General features: G+C 38.1%; 1 protein-coding gene across 29 annotated transcripts in view; it reads left to right on the forward strand.

The window, feature by feature from the left end:
* LOC310892792 (uncharacterized protein) overlaps nt 1-19,652 on the forward strand; it is a 332,085-nt gene that overhangs the window by 79,763 nt on the left and 232,670 nt on the right. For 5 of the 29 annotated variants that reach the window (XR_014578414.1, XR_014578431.1, XR_014578447.1 and 2 more), the window contains one exon: nt 17,331-17,454. The exons of 7 other annotated variants lie outside the window; for them this stretch is intronic. Coding sequence is in view for 3 of the 22 variants with exons in the window: in XM_083821027.1 (XP_083677153.1) it covers nt 17,331-17,407 (77 nt within the window). In the remaining 19 variants the exon portion in view is untranslated. Of the gene's footprint in view, nt 1-3,459; nt 6,319-17,165; nt 17,209-17,330; nt 19,601-19,652 lie in introns of those variants that run through there. 17 more of the 29 variants (XR_014578415.1, XR_014578448.1, XR_014578417.1 and 14 more) reach the window with 10 other exon arrangements.

Genomic DNA, 19,652 nt, shown 5'->3' on the forward strand with positions numbered 1-19,652 from the left:
TGAGGATAATGTATGATATATACATGAAATAGAGCAGGATTTACAAGTAACTGCATGAAATGTTTTCCATTTTACAATGTTATATGCCAGAGTGTCCAGACATGCTGTGGATTCCCCATTCTTAAAAATATTCCAAGACAAACTTTACACAGCCTTGAGCAACCTCAGCTAGTTGGATGACTTGCTGTGAGCAGAGGGTTGGACCAGAGGGTCAGTTTTTTCTAACCTAAAGTATTCTATGTCTCCGTGATACCTGTTGCTTGGATACTTTTCTAGTATCTAGAAAAAAAAAATAGGCTTGTATATAGCTAAATAAGGACAGAAGTGCAAATGTATTTTATTTCGTATTTTGTCCACATTGCGAGCCACTGTGCAAAACAGAAATAACAGTTAAGTATAGAAACATTACTTTTTTCTGCAGTAAAGTGAAGTAACAACTCGCATATTTTGGCAAACATCTGCAGGCAAATGTGCACCTACACACCTAATACCTTGGCTCTTGGCTCACCATGGTTTTGGGTTGCCGTTCAAATAAGGCTGGTCAAAATTAGCTGCTTCAGGCCCGTGTTTGCTGTCTTGAAAGCTCTCACCTGGGTTGAGAAGCGGGATTTGCTGCCCTCTATTAGGAGCTGGACACCCCTGTTCCCTAGATAATACGAGTATGCTTTCCTTCTTCTTGCATGGGAATGAGCCTTTAGTCTCCTTCAAAACTAATACTACTCCTGTGTTGTTTGTGTATGTAGAATAAGCAATGTTGTCCTCTTGTTGGAACCTGAATCTGGGATTTGCACAGAAGGTTGCGGGAGACCTCTAGTGGGTAAAGGGCCACCCTCAAACCCATGGGTTTTCATGGGCTGCATAGCCTTCTAGTTCTTTCACCTGCCTCCTTCCCCTCAGACTTGCTCAAGAGACTTATATAGCCTTTAACATTAATGGCCACTTACTGTGTTATAGTATAACATAGAGAAGGCATGTCATAAAGAACTGTAAAGACATTTTACAGTGTATGCATTCTTTTTATAGGGGAATACTCCACTTATACATTCAGTTGAATGAAATTCAGGTAGTAATTAAAAGTGTTTAACCCACATAAAGAATTTTATGTGGGCTATACAATTAATTTTATTACAGAAATTGCATTTAACTTAACAACTGATGACCTTATCTTAATGCACTAATGTATTTTTCATTAAAATGAAACATCCTGTTAGCCAGGCAATAACTAGAAAGAAAAGAAGAGATGGAAAAGGTCCACAGTATACCATGTACAACATCTGTCTTCGAGAAGGACAAAAAAAAAATAGCCAGTAATGCAGCATTTTTCAATTTATTACTGTGTCAGATCGGAAAGTTTAAACTGTAATTAAATGGATGGGAACTACTAATACACTGTCATTTTACAACCTGGATGGCTTCTACTGCTGAGCTGTCCTACCTCCTTCAGTAAATTACAGCTGTTGCTTGGTCTTTTATGCAAGCTTTTTACATGTGGGAAATATTAATCATCAAGGAAGACTACTGAATACATTTCCAGACATCAGAACAGCCAATATTTCTCCTGTCAAATCTAGCTTACAACTGTTTGCTACAATGCAATATGTTTTTAGGGGCTTCTTGTATTTATGTTGTATGCTGATAACTTCATCTGCAAGACTTGCAATGTTATCTAAGGGAAATTAGGTGATGACTGGAAGAGTGATTATGTGGATGATGCCGACTTTGCTGTCATGAGATGGTTTCTGAAATACAGAAAACAGAGGTGCTATGATGTAAGTGTCAATAATATTTCTAGCGATGCTACTAGTAGAAAGGGAATAATTTCATATGTAAAACATGAATGTTATTCATGGATTGAATACAGAACCTTATTCAATCAAGGACTTGTACTAGTGGGTAGTATACAAGCACGGGCTCATGGGTGTAAGACTACCTTTCTTTTTTGTCTCAGAAATACAATTGTTAAGCTGTTTCTGACAGGAGTTCAAAGTACTTCTTTGTTTTGTTGTACTTTAGATGCCAAGTTGTAGACTGGTCTGGTTGGATGGTGCAGCTTACTGCTTCAGCAGGAATTTCCTAAGGCTTGTTCATTCCTAGTCGATGTGGAGAAATATTTTAGATGAGCTTGTGATTCTTAGGAATATTAACACATTAGGGATTTGTTCATTTATTTCCCTAAAACTGGAAATATTAAGATGTTCAAGCAATGAACAACTGTTTCTCCTGTTTTGGATGAAGAGTCCACTTACTCCTGTTGGAGAAAGAAAAATTCTCTGTTGCCTAATTCTAGGTATTGTCTCATAGAAGTGGCCTCATTGACTTTTTTTTTGTGGTGTGCAAACACATTTTTTGTTTTCTTCAACCAACTTTTGATGTCTCACTCACAGTAAGCATAGCTTACAGTAATCATTGTCAGGATGGCAGAAACAGGCTAAACTGAGACAGATAACCATGCTGTGTTGGTCTGATTTCTGAGGCAAGAAGGTGTTTCTCGAGATCGTCTAGTCCAAGCCCATGCTCAGAGCCAGGGTTGCCAGAGCTGTGTCCAGCTGGGTTTTGAATATCAGCAAGGATGGAGACTCTGCAGCCCTTGTGATAGTGTCTGGCCAAATGCACAGTATAAAAATGCTTTCTTATTTTTAGGTGAAATTTCCTTTATTTCATTTTCTGCCTGTTGCTTCTTGTCCTGTCACTTGGCACCCCTGAAAAGAGTTTGACTCCCTTTTCTTTACTCTCAGGTATTTATTACGGGTGGATAAGATGCCCCTGGGACTTCTCAGTTCCAGGCTGTACAGTCCCCAGCTCTCAGCCAGTAAGATGTTTCAGTCCTTTAATCATCTTTGTGGCCCTTCCCTGGTCTCATCCCAGTATGTTCCTGTTTCTCTTTGTACTGGGGAGCACAGCAGTCCAGATGTTCCTCACTGGAGCTGAGCAGAAGGGAAGAATCACCTCCCTTGACCTGATGGCTATACTCTGCTTAATGCAGCCCCAAGGAATCAGCCCCAAGGAATGTTTGGCATTCTTTGCTGCAAAGGAGTATTCCTGGCTTATGGTCAGCCTGGTGCCACCAGGAGCACCAGGGCCTTCTCTGCCCATCTGCTTTCCAGCTGGTTTGCCCCCAGCCTGTGCAGGTACATGGGGCTTTATTCCTCCACAAGCGCAGGCTTTGCACTCCTTGTTGAACTTGATAAGGTTTGCGTCGCCTGACTCCTTTAGCCTCTTGGGGCCCCTCTGAATGGCACACCCCTCCTGTGAGTCAACTGCTCTCTCCAGCTTTGTGTGATCTGCAAAAATGCCATGCTTTGTGAGTAAAGATTAAACTTCTGTCTATTGCAGAAGTAACAAACACAACCAATGGAGCAATGTTGAGGCTGAGACTGCTGAGTGCTGACCAGCTCTTTTTTTTTTTTATTTGTTGTTGTTGTTGTTTGGATGCTAATATAAGCTTTTTCCCCTTTTTAGGTAGGCATTTTGCCATAAAAATGGCTAAGGTTGTCTTGTTGGATACCCTTTGCTGCTTATTTGCTGAGTTGTGTCCTGTGGAAGATGACAAGAAAACTGAAGTGACTGTATTAGCGAAGCTGTTTGGCAGATATTATAATTCATTGACAACATTCACACTTTGAGATCAGATTTTGCACTTTGATATTTATTATTATTAGTGTTATTTTGTTTAGCTTTGTATTTTTAAATGGCTTTTTAAGGTAACTGCAACATACATGTATAACAAGGGGGATATACTTACAATTCCTGCAAGACAGCAGAAGGCAGAAAGACTTGCTGATGATACTACAGTGGTTTACATCCTACTTTTGTTAAGAAATAGATTGATACCCTTCAAGGAACTTTATTTTTCTTGTTGGGGGTGAATTGGAACACAGACAAGCTTCTGGCTTTTGTGAATTTTAGCACCATCCAGGAAAATACACCAAGCTGTAGGGAACTAGGTGCCCCCAGTAAATACAAAATAACAATTAGTATTAAAGTTCTAGCAATTATTATTTTCACTTGTGAGCGGGCAAATGAAATGGCAGTTGTAAAATATTTATATATATAAATATATTTAATTTTCAGTCTTTAGCAGTATTACTGAGGATCTAGAAATTTTTTCCTGCCAGCCCCTCTGTCTGCACGTGACTTGCTGGTGTTGGTGGTGTTCCTGGGGTACAGAAAGCTCACTCGTGAGGGGTTAATCAAGGTTTGAAAAATGTCTTACTCATGAATGTGTAACCTCAAGCAGGCCCGCAAACTGGAGCAGAACCATAAGTTAGCTTCTTGTGTCTTATGGATACAACACTGAGGATGCCTTAACTGTAAAAGACCTATTGTGCTGGAAGGAGTCTGTTCAGGTATCTGCTGTGAGACACTGTGATAGGGATGTACCAGCTGAGGTAGCAGATGACAAAGTGTAAGTGCTAAAAGTAAATGGATGGTAGCATGAGGGTTCATGCTGCAGTGAACGAGGCTTGTGAAGCTCAGAGATGTCACAGAGGGATGGGTTATTTCTGGATGTGGCCCCAGGAGCATTCCACCAGATTGGGAAGGTCATCGCTGGAGGCTTAGCAGCCTCAGAGCCCAATCCATGGCAGATGCTTAGGAAGAGGCCCTCAGTACTTGAGATGGGGCAGAAATTACTTTGGTGGGAAATCTGTGTAGCTCTGCAATACTCCACTTGCTGCAGGCTGGGAGGGAAGTAGGTACTGAGGCAATCGGAGTTTCTGCTCTTTGATACATCTCAAGTTTATTTGTTGGTTTCTCACTGAGATCCAGTGAAGTTAGACATATTATTTTAAAGGCCCTTTTAGGTACTTGAATCTCTTTGACTCTTCCCTGGAAGGAACTAAAAGTGATCTCACATGAGCTTTCATCAAGGTGCATGTCATTGCCCACAGGAATAAGGGTCTGTTTCTAAAACACCTTCTTAAGTGTCCCTAGCTGAGCAAATGCTTTTGGTCCATCGTGGAGCAAAGGTCAACAGCTGAGTGTAGGGATTTAAACTGGCCTGTGTGACTTTGCCATAAGGTGGAGTAGAAGCACTCAGGCTGTCAAGGGTAGATGAGATGCAGATGAGGAAACTTTCTTCACTGCTTCTCCTAGTCTTCAGCATATCCCTCCCTGTGAGCGTAGCTGTCAGAAGCACATGCTAATCCAGCACTTTCATTTACATATCCAGCATGCTAGCCAAACATTTGAAGTTCAGAGGTCGGGAACTTAAATATGGCTCATCTGTCCAGAACAACTGGGCTGATATATAAAAATAACTTGGAGGAAAGAGAACAAAAGGTATGAACAGCTTGTTAATTAAGACTGATATTTGTACTGTATTGATGAGAATGATGAAGTTGACTTCACCTGAAATGTTAATGTGAAGCAAAACTTGATCAAAGTTACCAAATATAAATCCTGTATTTTGTTAATCACTTTTTGTTGTATACTTTAGGGTTATTTTTAGCAACTTAAGTACCTCTGAAAAAGTAAGCGTGATTGAGCATCAGCCAATGTTAACTGTTGCTGGAAGAGATGATGCAACAGGTTATGCAGGAATGGCTGCTCTTTGTTTCCTTTTACAATAAAGAAACTATTTAAAAGAAAGCTGTACCAGCCAGACCTGACAATGTTGATTGCTAGACTGTAACTATAGAGGGAGCCTGTACTCTGTCTAGGGAAACATACCCTGTTGTGTACTGAATGGAGAAGAAATGTGTGTACTTGCAATGGCATGACAACCCAAACCCCCAGGGTGACATCCAAACTTATGTAATTGCAAGACCTAGATGACATTAGTCATTCAACCACAAATTGAGTTTCAAGCTAAAGAAGTATTTGTCTTTCTTTCAGCAAATAGACCATTCTTGAATACATAATCATTTCAAATGTTTGCTGGGCTTTGGGAGAAAAGGTGAGCACAATGTAGAAGAAAGAATGTACTGAGGATTAAAAAAAGCCTGCCTGACAATCCACTGTTTGCTTTTACTGAATAAACAACTTTTCATGACTTTTAAAAATAATTTTATTTTTCATTTGAATGCTCAACTCCTTTAATATTTTTTGTGCTTACTAGCTTAGAATTCCCACATTGAATTTGCAAGAAAGAACATAATTTTAATATTTAGCTTGAATTTAGGCATTAAAGAAAGTAAACAGTGCAAATCATCAAGAAACTGTTGGCAGTAAGGAAGCAGACCTTCATCTGTGTGCTGTTTGCATTACATGTAAAGATGCTTCTTTTAAAAGAGCAGTGACCCTGTCATACAAAGCCTGCCTGCCTTAGCCTGGGGTCATATAACTGCAGGTGAGAGAAGCAGGTGAATAAGATGAAGAGCATATGAAGCTTGAAATACATTCTTACACTGGAGGATTCAGAGCCTTGTTAAACATCCATAGAGGATGGAGAGTTATTGAGGAAGGATGCTTTGGGTTTGAATATAAGTATTCAACTTAAGTTGTGGTGAAACAGTAGCTGGCAGGCAAAACTGTTCTGAAGATGACAGAAGCCTGCCTGTTCTCCCTGAAAAGGCATCAAGCTCTTCCAGTTGAGAAAGCTCCCTTTTTAATCATACAGATAATGCTTTCACATTCAGCATGTTTTCTCAACTCTGCAGATAAATTCAGAAATTTGGAGACAAAGCTACCACTAATGTCAGAATAAATAACAACAATTTGAGGAGGAATGTTGTCCAGACTTGAAACTCTTCAACAGCCTCTAATTAGGGCTTCATTTCCTGAAGCATTGAGGTTCGTTGGCTGTTCTCTTAATTTCTCTGTAATGGGTAGAGATTATATTCATATTTGCTTTAAAGATGCCAACTTTGAGTAACAAACTAATGAAGTAAGGAATTAATGGTCAGCGATGCCTATACAATAGCACTTCCGAGTTTGTGCAGGGTTATGGGGACTTCATTGTCAATTTTTTCAAATTGAAGTAATGTGCAGTAACTATGAGATTCTCTTTCCATTTAGAGACTTTAAATTTCTTAACTTTCATTTTTGCTTTAAGTGGTATGTTTCATTATATATACCAAATTGATTTTACATAATACCAATATCCATCCAAAAGTACAATTTGATTATTAAAAACTTATCAGTAACCTAAACAAAGCACCTGATTTTATTATCTTTTCAGTCAACCACCTGTCATGATGGCCATCCTTTATTTTCAAGTTCCTGAAATGGTTATTGTTACAAGCAAGCTGTTGTACTTCTGGTGGTTTGAGGCTTGTTCTGATTAAATTTGTACATCATACAGACTGCATATATTGGAGATATCTTGAAGATTCCCACAGTCTTCTGTCTTTAAATTGGAAAATACTTTTTAAATAAATTCTACAGTTTTGCATAAATCTCTGGAAAACAGCAATTCAGTGAATGTGAGGTCTGTTGGCTTTGCATATAGATCTAGGCTTCCTGGGAAGTTTCCTGAAACATTGTAGGGTTCTGTGAAACTTCTGTTAACCCAACCAAAGGTATTCACTTAATCTTTATGTACCAAAGGCATCTGGGGATAAGTCTCTGAATCTTGGAGAGACAGTTGTTGGCAGATAAAGCTAACGAGCAAGCTTTTTATTAAGAGGGAAAGTGTAGTAATGCATCTTGTGTTTTAGTCCCTTAATAAAACAGTTAGACCCTTGCTATCCCGTGCTCAAAATCTTATTTAGTAGGTGTAGAGATCACAAGAAGCTTATAGGAAAAAAAACAAGTTGTTGTTATAAGTGGAATGCTCCATGGGAGAGGTGTTTTGAATATAGATATTTGGAAGACAGGGGACGTACTCTGAAACAAGTTAATTTAAATGTACGGTTTCTGTTGAAAAGAGAAGTGGGGTTGAAATCAGCATACCTATTCAGCATACAAAAATTAAATTACAGGTGGTGTTACATGCCGATTCAAGTCCATACGTTAAATTAATTTATGGGAGGAACTGAGACTCTTTCAATGCCCTTTTCAAAAGGGATGACACTGCTATAGCTCAAAGGATAATTAAAGAAGTCTTGAAGCAGGAAGCAGTCAAAATGTGCGGTGCATTTTTGTTCTCCTGCTGTTAACACGTGTACATTTCATTTAAATTTCTCAAAGTTACACAGTAAAGTCTCTCACTAGTAAGACAAAACAAATGTTCTACCTTGTAACTTCTTGTCAGGCTATAGTGATTTTTCCAAAAGATTTATTATATAAAACATTAAAATCTACATGTGCTATGTTGTTGTATGACTTAATAAAAGTCACTTCATGCTTAACGAGAATGAAGCCTAACGCTTTTTGAAATAAAGCAGAATAACAAACATCAGTTACATAGGGCTTCATCACTTTGCTACACAAGTTCTAAGCAGGATTATTCCTGGAGAGGAACAGGTTTTTACTGCCTATTTTTCAATCAAAAAGGAATCTATTTGTCATAATAGATTAAATGTTAATCAATTAAGGGTATCTGTCTGAGCCTGTTAATATCCAGTATCTTCACTCTTATTCTCTGTGTGGTCTGCCATTCTAATGAGAATAAACTTGGATTTTTAAATTATTTTTTTCAGTTTACTGTACAGTGTAGTTGAAGATCATGGCGAGTTAAGATCTCAAATGTCCCTGGAAGGAAAAATTATTAAAATATCTATGCGTTAGTCAACTCTAGTGTGAGATTTCCAACAGTCTAAGGAGAAGAAAGGTCCTTTGGGAGAGAAAACCGTGAAACAGATGTTTTGTGTGTGCCACTTTACTAGGTCTTTGTTTAGCTAGAATAAATCTGTATGAAATGGCATCATTTAAAGGACTACATAATCTGGGGGAGTTGATGAATTTTTAATTCAAGAGACTGTCTTTTTACAAAATAAGCCTCATGATCTAAGATGTAATGACTACAAATTGCTTGTTTTAAATGCCACGGCTATGGCTTCATTATTTTTTTGCACATTAAATAATGATTTTAATAAAAGTCTAGCATTCATGTTCTGTTCTCAAAGCTATTACCTCTCAGCTACTGGCATATACCTCTTTGTCTAGAGGGCAAAGTGAACAACATCTCATATTTTTCTTAGGCACTATATGAAAACATTAATTTCCTTCTGATGCTTTGATGGAATTCCAGTGCTGTGGGGCAAGTTAATGCAAAATGATCACATTTTCACTCATAATCAATATAGCTGTGTGACAGTAGGCATCTATTTTTCATTTCAACATTCAGTAAAGCTGAATGATGTGTGGATTTTCTGCAAAAGGATCCTTTTGAAAAGCAGAGATGGAAATAGCCTTTTTAGCAGGAGGTTGAGTCACTTGGTTATTACTGCAGTTGCCTCCCAGCAAAGAAAGCTCAAAGAAAGTTTTGTTGCACACACCTTTTCTCTTATCATTTTCTCTTATCACTTACCTGTCACATTTGAATAACTCAAATACTTGTTATTTTACTTAAGAAAAGAAAAACAACTAGCTATCAACTTCTTGTTAGGTTTCTGGTGTAGTTATTTTTTCCATTTCTGTTGCTTTGTCTGCTCTTTGGCTTCTTGTATCTGTGTCACGTTAGCAAAAGATGCTCAGGATACATGCATGCCTTGCTCGTTATTGAAAGGAGAGTGAAAGATGGAATGAAAGAAAAAATGTTTTTAAGATAGAAATTTAAGTAAAAATTTGCCTTCATGATTCTAAAGTTTTTAAATGTCCAAACATAGGAATGTATTTGCATATTAATACAGAAAATAGTTTATATACTAGAGGGGGAAACTTCTACTGGATACATGCAGTAATCTTTTCTGTTGTTCCACAGACCCCCCCAAAAAAAAAAAAAAAACCCACCTTGATAATTGCATTATACTGTAATTTTGATGAAAAAAACCTAACTTTAGTTTACTCTTAGTTTGAATACTGCTCCAAAGATTCTTAGAGGTAAGGAAAAAATGAATGAACAAACAGCCCCACCACCCGCCAGAAAAACCCATAATTCAAACTGTTGACTGCTATCATGCATTTTGAAACTTAGGCACCAGGGCATTTGAGAAACTATCTTGAAAAAGTTAATAGTATTATGTTTGAAAGATAAAAACAAGAAAAAATAAATAAAATCGTTCCTGTCCCTCAACCCCAGTTACGAATGTTTATTGGGAATGCAGTAGATGATTCTTATTATCATGTGGTCAAGAATATGTTAATATATGGTTTTATAATCCCTCAGGAAAGCAAACGGAGAAAGCATCCCTTTCTGAAGAGATGAAGAATAGATGTTAGCTCTTTGAGGGGATAGAAATAATTTTCAGTAAGTTAAATTACAGATGTTTAAAATTTCACTTATAGATTTAAAATTAAGGCAGTCAGCAATAAAGCTTCTGTTCCTATACTGGTTGGAAGATCTTTCTGCAAATAACCGAATAAGAATGGCAAACTGGTCTGCTGAAATTCTGCTATCATACGTAACAGGAGACAGGTGAACAGAAAATTAAGTTTAAAAGTGAAACAGGTGTTGGTTTTATATAGAGAGACACATACATCATTTGCCATGGATGTAGAATTTCAACATCAATATTAATTCAACTGCACTGATATGACAACTCACCAAGAGAACTGTTTCTTGAACTTGTGTTTTAGCCTTTTTTGACAGCAGTGATGCTTATTAAAGCTTTTTTTTTTTTTTGAGTAATCGCTTTTTTTTAAAGTAACATGATAAACTGATAAATGATCACGGGAAGTTCTGCAACAACATACGAAAGAACTTCTTCACGGTGAGGGTGATGGAGCACTGGAACAGGCTGCCCAGGGAGGTTGTGGAGTCGTCTCCTCTGGAGACATTGAAGGCCCGTCTAGATGCCTACCTGGGCAACCTGCTCTAGGGAGCCTGCTTTAGCAGAGGGGTTGGACCTGATGATCTCTTGAGGTCCCTTCCACCCCCTACAATTCTCTGATTCTGTGAACTGTCAAATTATTTTAGTGGGAGATAACTGAGTTTTCAATAAAGACTTATGAATGAAAAATATTGACCTAAATCTAAGATACCAAATAACACCAGATCAGAAATCATGTGACTGTCCTCTACTGATGAGGACATAGTGAAATGCATTACAGAAGATTAACTTTGAAGTTGTATTTCTGTCAAGAGAGTGCAAAAAATCTCAGTGTTCTTGTTTCTTCACAGCATTGGTGTATAAGATAATTCTAAAACATAGGATTTTGCAAAGGTGTGTGAGGCAGGGAGATGAGTGAAAAGAAAAACGAGGCAAAAACGGAAAAGTTTTGCTCATATTGGAAAAAAAAATGGCATTCTGAGAAAAGTAGCTTACCACTCATGCACATGAAAAGCAGATAGAGACCCCTCTGACTTGCTATATAAGACTGGGACCTTGCACTTTGCTTGCACATTGATTGATATCCTTTTGCACAGCTGGAGCTGTCTGTTAGGTTGCTTCCCCTTCCATTACCTGGAATGCTGAGCAGGTTTTATGGATTGTCCCAAATACGCATCAGATCAGTCTTGAAATAATGCATGCGATATTTTTGCCTTGCAGAAGTGCCACATGATATCTTAGTTATGTGAACTTGTTTTGCAAGGAGGGTACCAGATGAACTGAGCGGAGTCTGACACGTACAGAAAGATGCATTGCTCTACCAGTGGGCTGGCAGATGCATTCATGTGAAGAAGCAGTGTTTGTAAATTCTGCCCATTCTTCAGAATGCTGCCACCTGCCAAAACAGCATGACCCTCCTGTTATCTGGACTGCATGTCAGCCAGCTGTCTACTCTTCTGGTCTCTCTCTCTGCCAGAATAATGGAGTGGCTCCTTTTGAGGCCAGAGAAAGAGAGGTCTTAAAAACTGATTTTCTTTTTTATTTTTTGTCAGAATGTTGATGATTTTCTGGACTATCTTATAACGTGCCCTTCATTTGCTTCATTTGACTAGTAAAGAATTGATGTGACAAGCTTTCAGGCTCATCAGATATGACAGATTAGGCACCCTCTAATTTAAAAATAATAATAAAACCTTGATAGCAAGATGTGGAAGCTTTTTTTTTTATTTTTCAGTGGTATCTGGAGGTCTAGCACTCTTAGCAAATACATAAGACCACTGATATGTCATCCTGAAGATAATTGTTCTTTGGGTGTGCTCTCTGAGTATGCCTAAACCTTTCAACAGCTGACAGACACATCCAGCTCATGCTAACTACATTTTGAAGAATATTGGATTATCTGGTTGTTAAAGGTTGCTTTCCCTGTTCTCAACTACATTCATATTTTTAGTAGTTACCTAAATTAAGGAGCCAAAATATTTTTCTTCCAGAAAAGGAGCTGAAACAGTATACACTGGATTTTCTGGCAATTTAATTTTTTGTTTCTGCAAGTAGCATACAGAAAACTTCCAGCTGTATCTTCTCCAGTGTCCACTGTGGTTCATCTTTTCTAGAACCTACAGAACTGAAACACCAGTTATGAATCTACTGGGAGGAAATCTGGGTTGGTAAAAGAGGCTGACATTAAAAGCATGTTTTGAGCAATCATACAGCATCAGCAGAGGCAAGATGCTAAGTTAAACAAAGACGATGTTATCCATGGGAAAACATTGGACAACTATCCCTTAACTATGAGCTGGGTGCTGCCTTTGGGGTTTGGATTTGTTTGTCATCTTAGGGAAGGTGTTGTGAACTACAGCTCACCATGGAGGCTTCTGGTTTGGGCTGTGTTTCTGTTTTTTGGGTGTTTTTTAAAGCAGAACAGCCTTCCCCCTCATCCCCCTTCCTGGGAAGAGAAAAGGATTGTAGGAAGAGATCTCTACTGAAGATTTCATTCCATCACTGAGTTGGATACCTTCTTAACAGGATGAATGGTTCTGTTTTGTCTTGTCTTAATAGTTTGGTTGCAAGTGTGGAAATTTTCTCTTTATTGTAAGGAATCTGTAGCCATTCCCTCCAAGTTAAGTGATCTCTGGGAAAAAGGGAACAACCATTTAGGTTATTTAAAAAGTTATACCCGAGTAAATATATTGGTTCATACAGACTGCAGAATTCCTGCTCTTCTGCATTAAAAAGCAACCTTCTTTTGTACTATTCGATAATCATAGTATGGGAATGCTGCATGTGGAACTTACACCAAGTCAGATGTATTATTTGATCTCTTTGTACACCACCTTCTATATCTGTTTTGGTCTGATTAGGCTTACAAAAATTATAATACAGTCTCTCATGGTGGTGTGATGTAAAGGATTATAAGAATAATTTGGAGAGCAAACTGAAGATGGACATCGTGGTTGAAAGTTACATTTTTCTGGCTGGACAGCTTTTTGTTCCACAGAAAACCTAACTTCCTAACAGCCAGCCTTAGAAAGGAGCCAGTGTTTTCTGTCTAGGATTAGAAGAAGAAAAAGTCCCTTGATCAGTTATACTTCTGTTCCTCCAAAAATGCTTTGCAGCACAAGTAAACAGGTGCATTATATATTCCCAGCATTTTGTTCGTACTGTGAAGAAGCTCCTGTATTTCTGGTGTAACTGAAGTGCTCTGCTAATCTACGTATGTAGAAAATAAGATCATGTGGAACTGCTGGCCAATATTTGCAGAATGACTAGGTGCAGCTGAATATTGTTTGTCCCTCCACTTATGTGTGTAGGAGCTCTGTAAGTGCTCCCATTCAATATGGCCAGGGTGGACAGCCTCCTCAAGCTGGACAGAGGCCAGTAAAAGCTCTGCACTCACGGCATGCTTCTAAGCCACTGTTGGATGATGATACCTAAGATACTGCTAGTCAGTACTTACACTGCCTGAGAAGCAGAATTTTCCAGCCCTTATTAATATGCCTCAGTGTGACTCCTTGGATTTATGTGGCTATGCTCTAGGTATTGGTCTATTGTGGTAGGCAGTGTTCCACCTACATGTAGGTGCACTTGGCAGCCACCTATGTCAGCAGACTGCTGAGGATAGGGGAAAAAAGTGTCTATCTGGGAAAAAGCCTGGCCTGGGCCAGAGACTGGTGCCAGCTGTATCTCCTGTTCGACTTCATCTCCACTTACTGACACGAGCATTGAGCCCAGCTCTGTGGTACTTCCCTGTGAGTTCTTCCACCAGTTGGATTGTCCTGGTCCCCACTGCAGGATGTGTCACGGTTCAATTTCAACAAAACTGAGGAGTTTGCCTTGCCTCACTGTGGTGATGACTAACCCTACAAGGTGTGCTTTGTCTATTGTGGAGAATATAAATTCAAAATGTATTTAATTTTCCTCCAGAAAATGGTTGAAACATCAGTATTTATTTTTACACTGTACAGCTTCTGTTAGGTCTAGAAGTCTCAGGGGTATCTTCAAGTCCAGGGATCTATCTGTCTTCTCTGAATGGACGTCAGGAAAAGTTGCATCATTACAATGGGGTTTCATGCCCTTTCCACTAGATATCAGTATGTTTTGGTAGAAAACATGTAGGAGCGACTTAGGGATTCATACTGTTTCCAGACCTGCCCTGAAATAATGAGCAACTCTGAGATGGAGTTTCTTTGACTGTTAAATGAGGATAATATTTATTTCACTTAGAGTATAAAATGTTGGTTGGAACTGAATCAAATTTATTAACAGGAACGTTGTTACTGTCAGAGAATTCTTGCGTTAGTGATTATAATAGCTGACAGGCTTGCAGTGGTATAATGAAGAAGCTTCTGAAAGTAGATGAAATTATAACTTTTTCACATGTAGAACAGCTTTGAGTGTCCTCTCAATTCCAATAACATTTTCTCCTCCAGCAATACTCACTAATGAACTTCACCTTAAAATCCATTTTACTTTTTTCTTAAATTTTTCTTAATTTTCTTAATTCTCTTAATTAATTTTCTTAATTTTTCTTAAATTTCTTAATTTTATTTCTTGTTCACACGTTTGCATGCTGGTCATGACTTGAAGCAGCTTTTTGGGATTTATGTGACCTTTTATCTTTTAGAGAGCTTACAGAGTGCCTTCTTTGTTCTCTTTTTGTCTTCCCTCTTCTCACCCTAGATCTTTCATCCTAATTTCCAATAGTGAACACTCCGCCCTCCCCCCTTCTTTCCTGTCCTTGTTCCTTTGGACTAGTAACACCCTCATACCTGGGATTCATACCCTATCCATATCCTTGACTTGTGGTCATTCCCTTACAGCTGTAAATCACATTTTTAAAGTTTTATCCACCACTACACACAGATCACTCTGTTCTGCACTGTATTATTACTGAACCTGTAAATAAGGAAATAAATCATTGATTTCTGGCTTAAGAAGAATATGGCATGGCATATGAAAATATATCAATTTTTAATTCATTTCTGAAGGTGACCCAGAAGCAAATGATCACAAAGCAAGTAAAATAGAAATATGCATATAATACAGTCCCTGATGAAGTATCATGTTTTAAGAGAGTCTGTAGGATTTACGATTTCATATTTCTAATTCATGTATGTTCCATATTTGTTTTGAATTTAATATGCTGTAATTTCAGCCACGTAAATAAATTTGGTGGGTACTGCTGCCATCTCCTGGTCACTTTCTAAAGTTAAACACTGGTTTCAAAAAATTAACTCTTATGATATTTAAGCGAGCATTTCAAGGTCTTCGCTGTTAAAGATGAACTCAGAATTTCCATACATCTCAGCTTTCAGCACAGGGCCCTAGAAAACAGGCAGATTGAATTATGTGGTCAAAATCAAGAAGTGCTTAGGTTTACAAATACAGTCTTTTGCAATTGCGAAAATGAAGGCTGGCTGCAGTCTGGTGGAACCTTTCACAAATGAGTTTGTCTATAGTCGTTTTTCCTCATTTCCCTTCCCCAACTAATAGATTTATTACTTTTATTTCCTTCTGTCAACATTTTTGCTTTAAACAAAGTCAGCTGGGTAAAATCTATTTAATCATTGAGATACGGAGTGAGGATGAGCTGGTTGAGCATCTTTGCTAATCTGTCCATGTTAATTGTTTTTTAATAGACTAAGTGACTTTCCATCTGCATCAAGGTAAATTCCACCACTCCAAATGAATGTCATATCAAGCTATTTCTTAACTTTGTGCTTTTTAACATGTCCAAACCATGTTAAGACACAAAACTCATATGAAACAGCCTATAGCAATAATAGCATATAATGCAAACCTAAGATATATGCCCTCTTTGTTTCTTCATGTCTTTTTAGTATATTTACCTCAGTTTGAATAATGAATGTGAAAACACCTCATGAAATAATTAAGTCACAGCTCTTATGCTAATTTAATTTACACAGACTGTTTTAAGCTGTGCTCTAAGCTGGTAGATATGTGCAGGGTCTCAGAACTAGTACTGCTATCAATCTTTAATTTTTTGTTCCTGTGAACTTTAACAAGTTCATTTTTAACACTTATTGTTGCAGAGCTGTTTAGCTTCTCTTACTTTGCAACACAGGCTGACTAATTTTTAATGTTAAGTGATTTATTGACTCATGCATGAAATGAGAGGAAATACTTTGAAACTTTGCTTTCGTAGTATTGCTTTCAAATACAGTGGAGTGTGCGTGCTACATTGTGGTGGAAAGTATGTGAATAAAAGTAAATTCTGTCTGGTTACTCTGACATGCCTAAAAGACTCAATTCACAAGGAGGAGTGATCAAAGGAAATGAGAACTCCCTTGTAATGCATAGTTGCTTTCATAGGTACTAGAGCAAAAGCACACAATTTAAGCAATTTTGATGATTATACTTCATACAAAAGCTGAACTGGTCAGACAGCTTCTCACTTCACTATTTTCTCTTTGTAAATTTAGCAATATGACTGGAAAAATATAGCTGACATTATAAATAATAGGAAAAAGGAAATTTAAGAATGAAATTTATCTGAAGAAAGCAGGAGAAAACACAGCAAGTTGGTAAAAAAAAATAAAAAATATGTAAACTGTGGTGAATTTGATTAAATGCAGATCTGAATTTAATCTCATTGGCTTCTTCTGTGCTTTGGCTTCAACATAACACAGTAGCCACAAAACACATCAATGTTACAACTCATCCAATTTTGAGTAATGGGAACAACATAAAAGGTTAAGAGAGAATTACATCAATGTAGATGGAAAACACATCTCTGGTTGCAAGTTTCTGGAGGTGCCACAGAGGTTTTGTTTCCATTTCTTACTTTCTTGCAATGCCAGGCATCTGAAAAAAATTCAGAGACCCTCTCCCTTATCCTTCTCCCCGCCCCTAATTTGCTAATAAGTGATGTGTAGAAAGGCAGTTATCTGTTCCACCTCTGAGCAGTCCTTCAGTTCTGATTGCCTTGCTACAGGTTGAGACTACTTACACATCTTTGTGCAAAAAAGCATGGTTGTGACCGGGAGTAGGAATATTCCCTGATTCTCTGAACAAGACTTTTTCTTTTTTTTTTTTTCCTGTTTTTTTTTTTTTTAGCAGAATCACTTGGAATGCTTCAGATGGACCCAGTAAGCTACTACCAACAGGAATTTTTCCTCTGGTTTCAGAAGTAATGAATCAATTTAGATCATGAGCTCCCAGCAGCAAAGATTATCTTTCCGTGAGTTCATGTGGTGCCTGCTGTGATGTTTTGGACACTGTCAAAGTCTTTATATGGCATATGAAATATGTAGAGAAAGTTCAGTTTTCAGTAGAGTTGATGCAGAGTATGGTGGCAAGGCATTGACTAGTCAAAAATTATTTGCAGTGTGATCCTTCCCAACTGTTACTAACTGCCTTCAACCAAGGCTTTAGTTGTTTATTTTGACAACCTTCAAGTCTGTCCTTTAGAGGGGACATGTGGGCAAACCAGTTCCTTGCGTGAACCAGGAAGAAAACTGAAGAACTCATCAGAGCCAGCATAAGATTGTTATTGAAAATTAGAAGTTGTTTGTTAAAGCTTGTGAAGCATGGTCCTGAAACTACCGCTTGAATAAGAAATATGGCTGGATGGATAATCTTTGAAAATAATGTGGGAAGACTGATTTCAGAATAAAAGATGAGTGAGAAGCTCTGAGCCTGAGTTCAGATAAGATAATGATGGGCTGTGGTTACTTGCAGTCACACTTCTTGAAATGGTGTAGGGAAATGTAAGGAATGTGAATTGGGCTGTACCGCTACATGCTCCTGCACAAAGAGGTCACATCTGGAACACAGCTCTCCGACTCTAGTTGTGTTTTTCAAGAGGATAATGGTGCACAGCTTTAGTTATTGAAGAGATCATAAGAGAAATGGAGTCTAGAGGACTTACTTAGAAGTGGCCTCAAGGTGTTTTGACCTTAACATCATTTAACAGATTTGTTTGACTTCACTCGGGACAGCAGAGCTTTTGAGGAATAATGAAGGGAGGTTATGTGATGAGAGCTTTTGCAACGATAGAGCTCTTGCTCTCTACAGGAGAGATAAGACATTAGTATGTTGCTAAACAGATTCATAATAAAAGCCATTATGCAAGTATTGATGAAAACAGCTAAATGAAAAATATATGAAGAATGAGTATTGTCTTGTTTACCTAATGCTTAGCCTTTCTGAACCAGTACCAACCTGATTATTTCAGCTTCGTGATGGGAGTTTATTAATGTTTAGATCCAGCATCTTTCCCATGGAGACAGTGTTTTGATCACTTGGAGAAAGACTTCATTACATGATTGTGAGGATGAAGATGATGACATTAAGGCCAAAAAGGAGGGGAAAGGAGTATAAAGAAATTAATCTAAATTCTGTAGTCTCATTTAGTTTCTACTCATCTGTCACTTTCTGCCATCATCTAATTGTTGTGCTGCTTTGCAGCCAAGTGCAGCTTTTGTCTGGTGGTTTTCTTTCACAGAGGTGGATTGTATTTTCTTGCTTGTTAGTTAGTTGATATTTGTGTATAATGTGCTTCATAAAGCCCTCTATACCCTTGCTGTTGACAAGTTTAGTAGAGCATGCATTCTGTACTACATTCACGTAGGGGCGTTGTGTACATGTTGCTCTCTGCACAGTTGCTGTGGTAGGACACCTAACTGCAGGTGCTGTTAAAAGGATGCAGAAAAACAATTTGACTGCAGAAAAAGCACCACTAGCTTCAGGAGGAGTATGTCTGTATCAGTGTAAGGCTGTGCCAGAGGCAAGCAGCCTCATTTTTGAGACCCAATGCAGAATTGCTGTCCTATGCTGCTGTCATCCCATGTATCTGTACCGTCCTCAGAAATGGATGAGATCTCTGCTCTGCAGCTCTCTGGATTGTGTCAGCATGCCCCAAAGTCCTTCTCCTGCCTCCTGGTGTTGATAAAAATGAATCACTGACCCCAAGTGACCAATTGTATATATGCATATACAGTACTTCTAGTTAGTGTAGCTATGCTACAGAAAGGATAAGTGTCTTGTGTGCATAAAAACCTTTCAATTTTAATGTAGCAACAAAGCTCTAATTCTTTTCTTTAAATAAAAATTTTAATTATACACATCTAAACATGAGTTCTTAGTTCTAATGGGTAACTTAGAGAATCTGCTTTGAGACGCACACCCCACACATGCTTTTCTCTAAAGAATTGCTATTGCATTGAAATATTCAGCATTTGAAGGAATAATTATTTAAACAAATGTACAGATAAGGCTTCTATTGCCCAAAACCCCCAAACAATCTGTAGCTGAGGAGCTAATTGTGCTTACATTCTGCAAACAGATCAGATCTGTAAGGAATGGAATCATTAAAGAGCTTAGAGGTAAGTGGATAAATTCTGATTTCATTCTACCGAGAAACAATCCTATAAACTT

Source organism: Anser anser (assembly GCF_964211835.1).
Source record: "Anser anser genome assembly, chromosome: 1".
In the NCBI taxonomy this organism is placed as follows: domain Eukaryota; kingdom Metazoa; phylum Chordata; class Aves; order Anseriformes; family Anatidae; genus Anser; species Anser anser.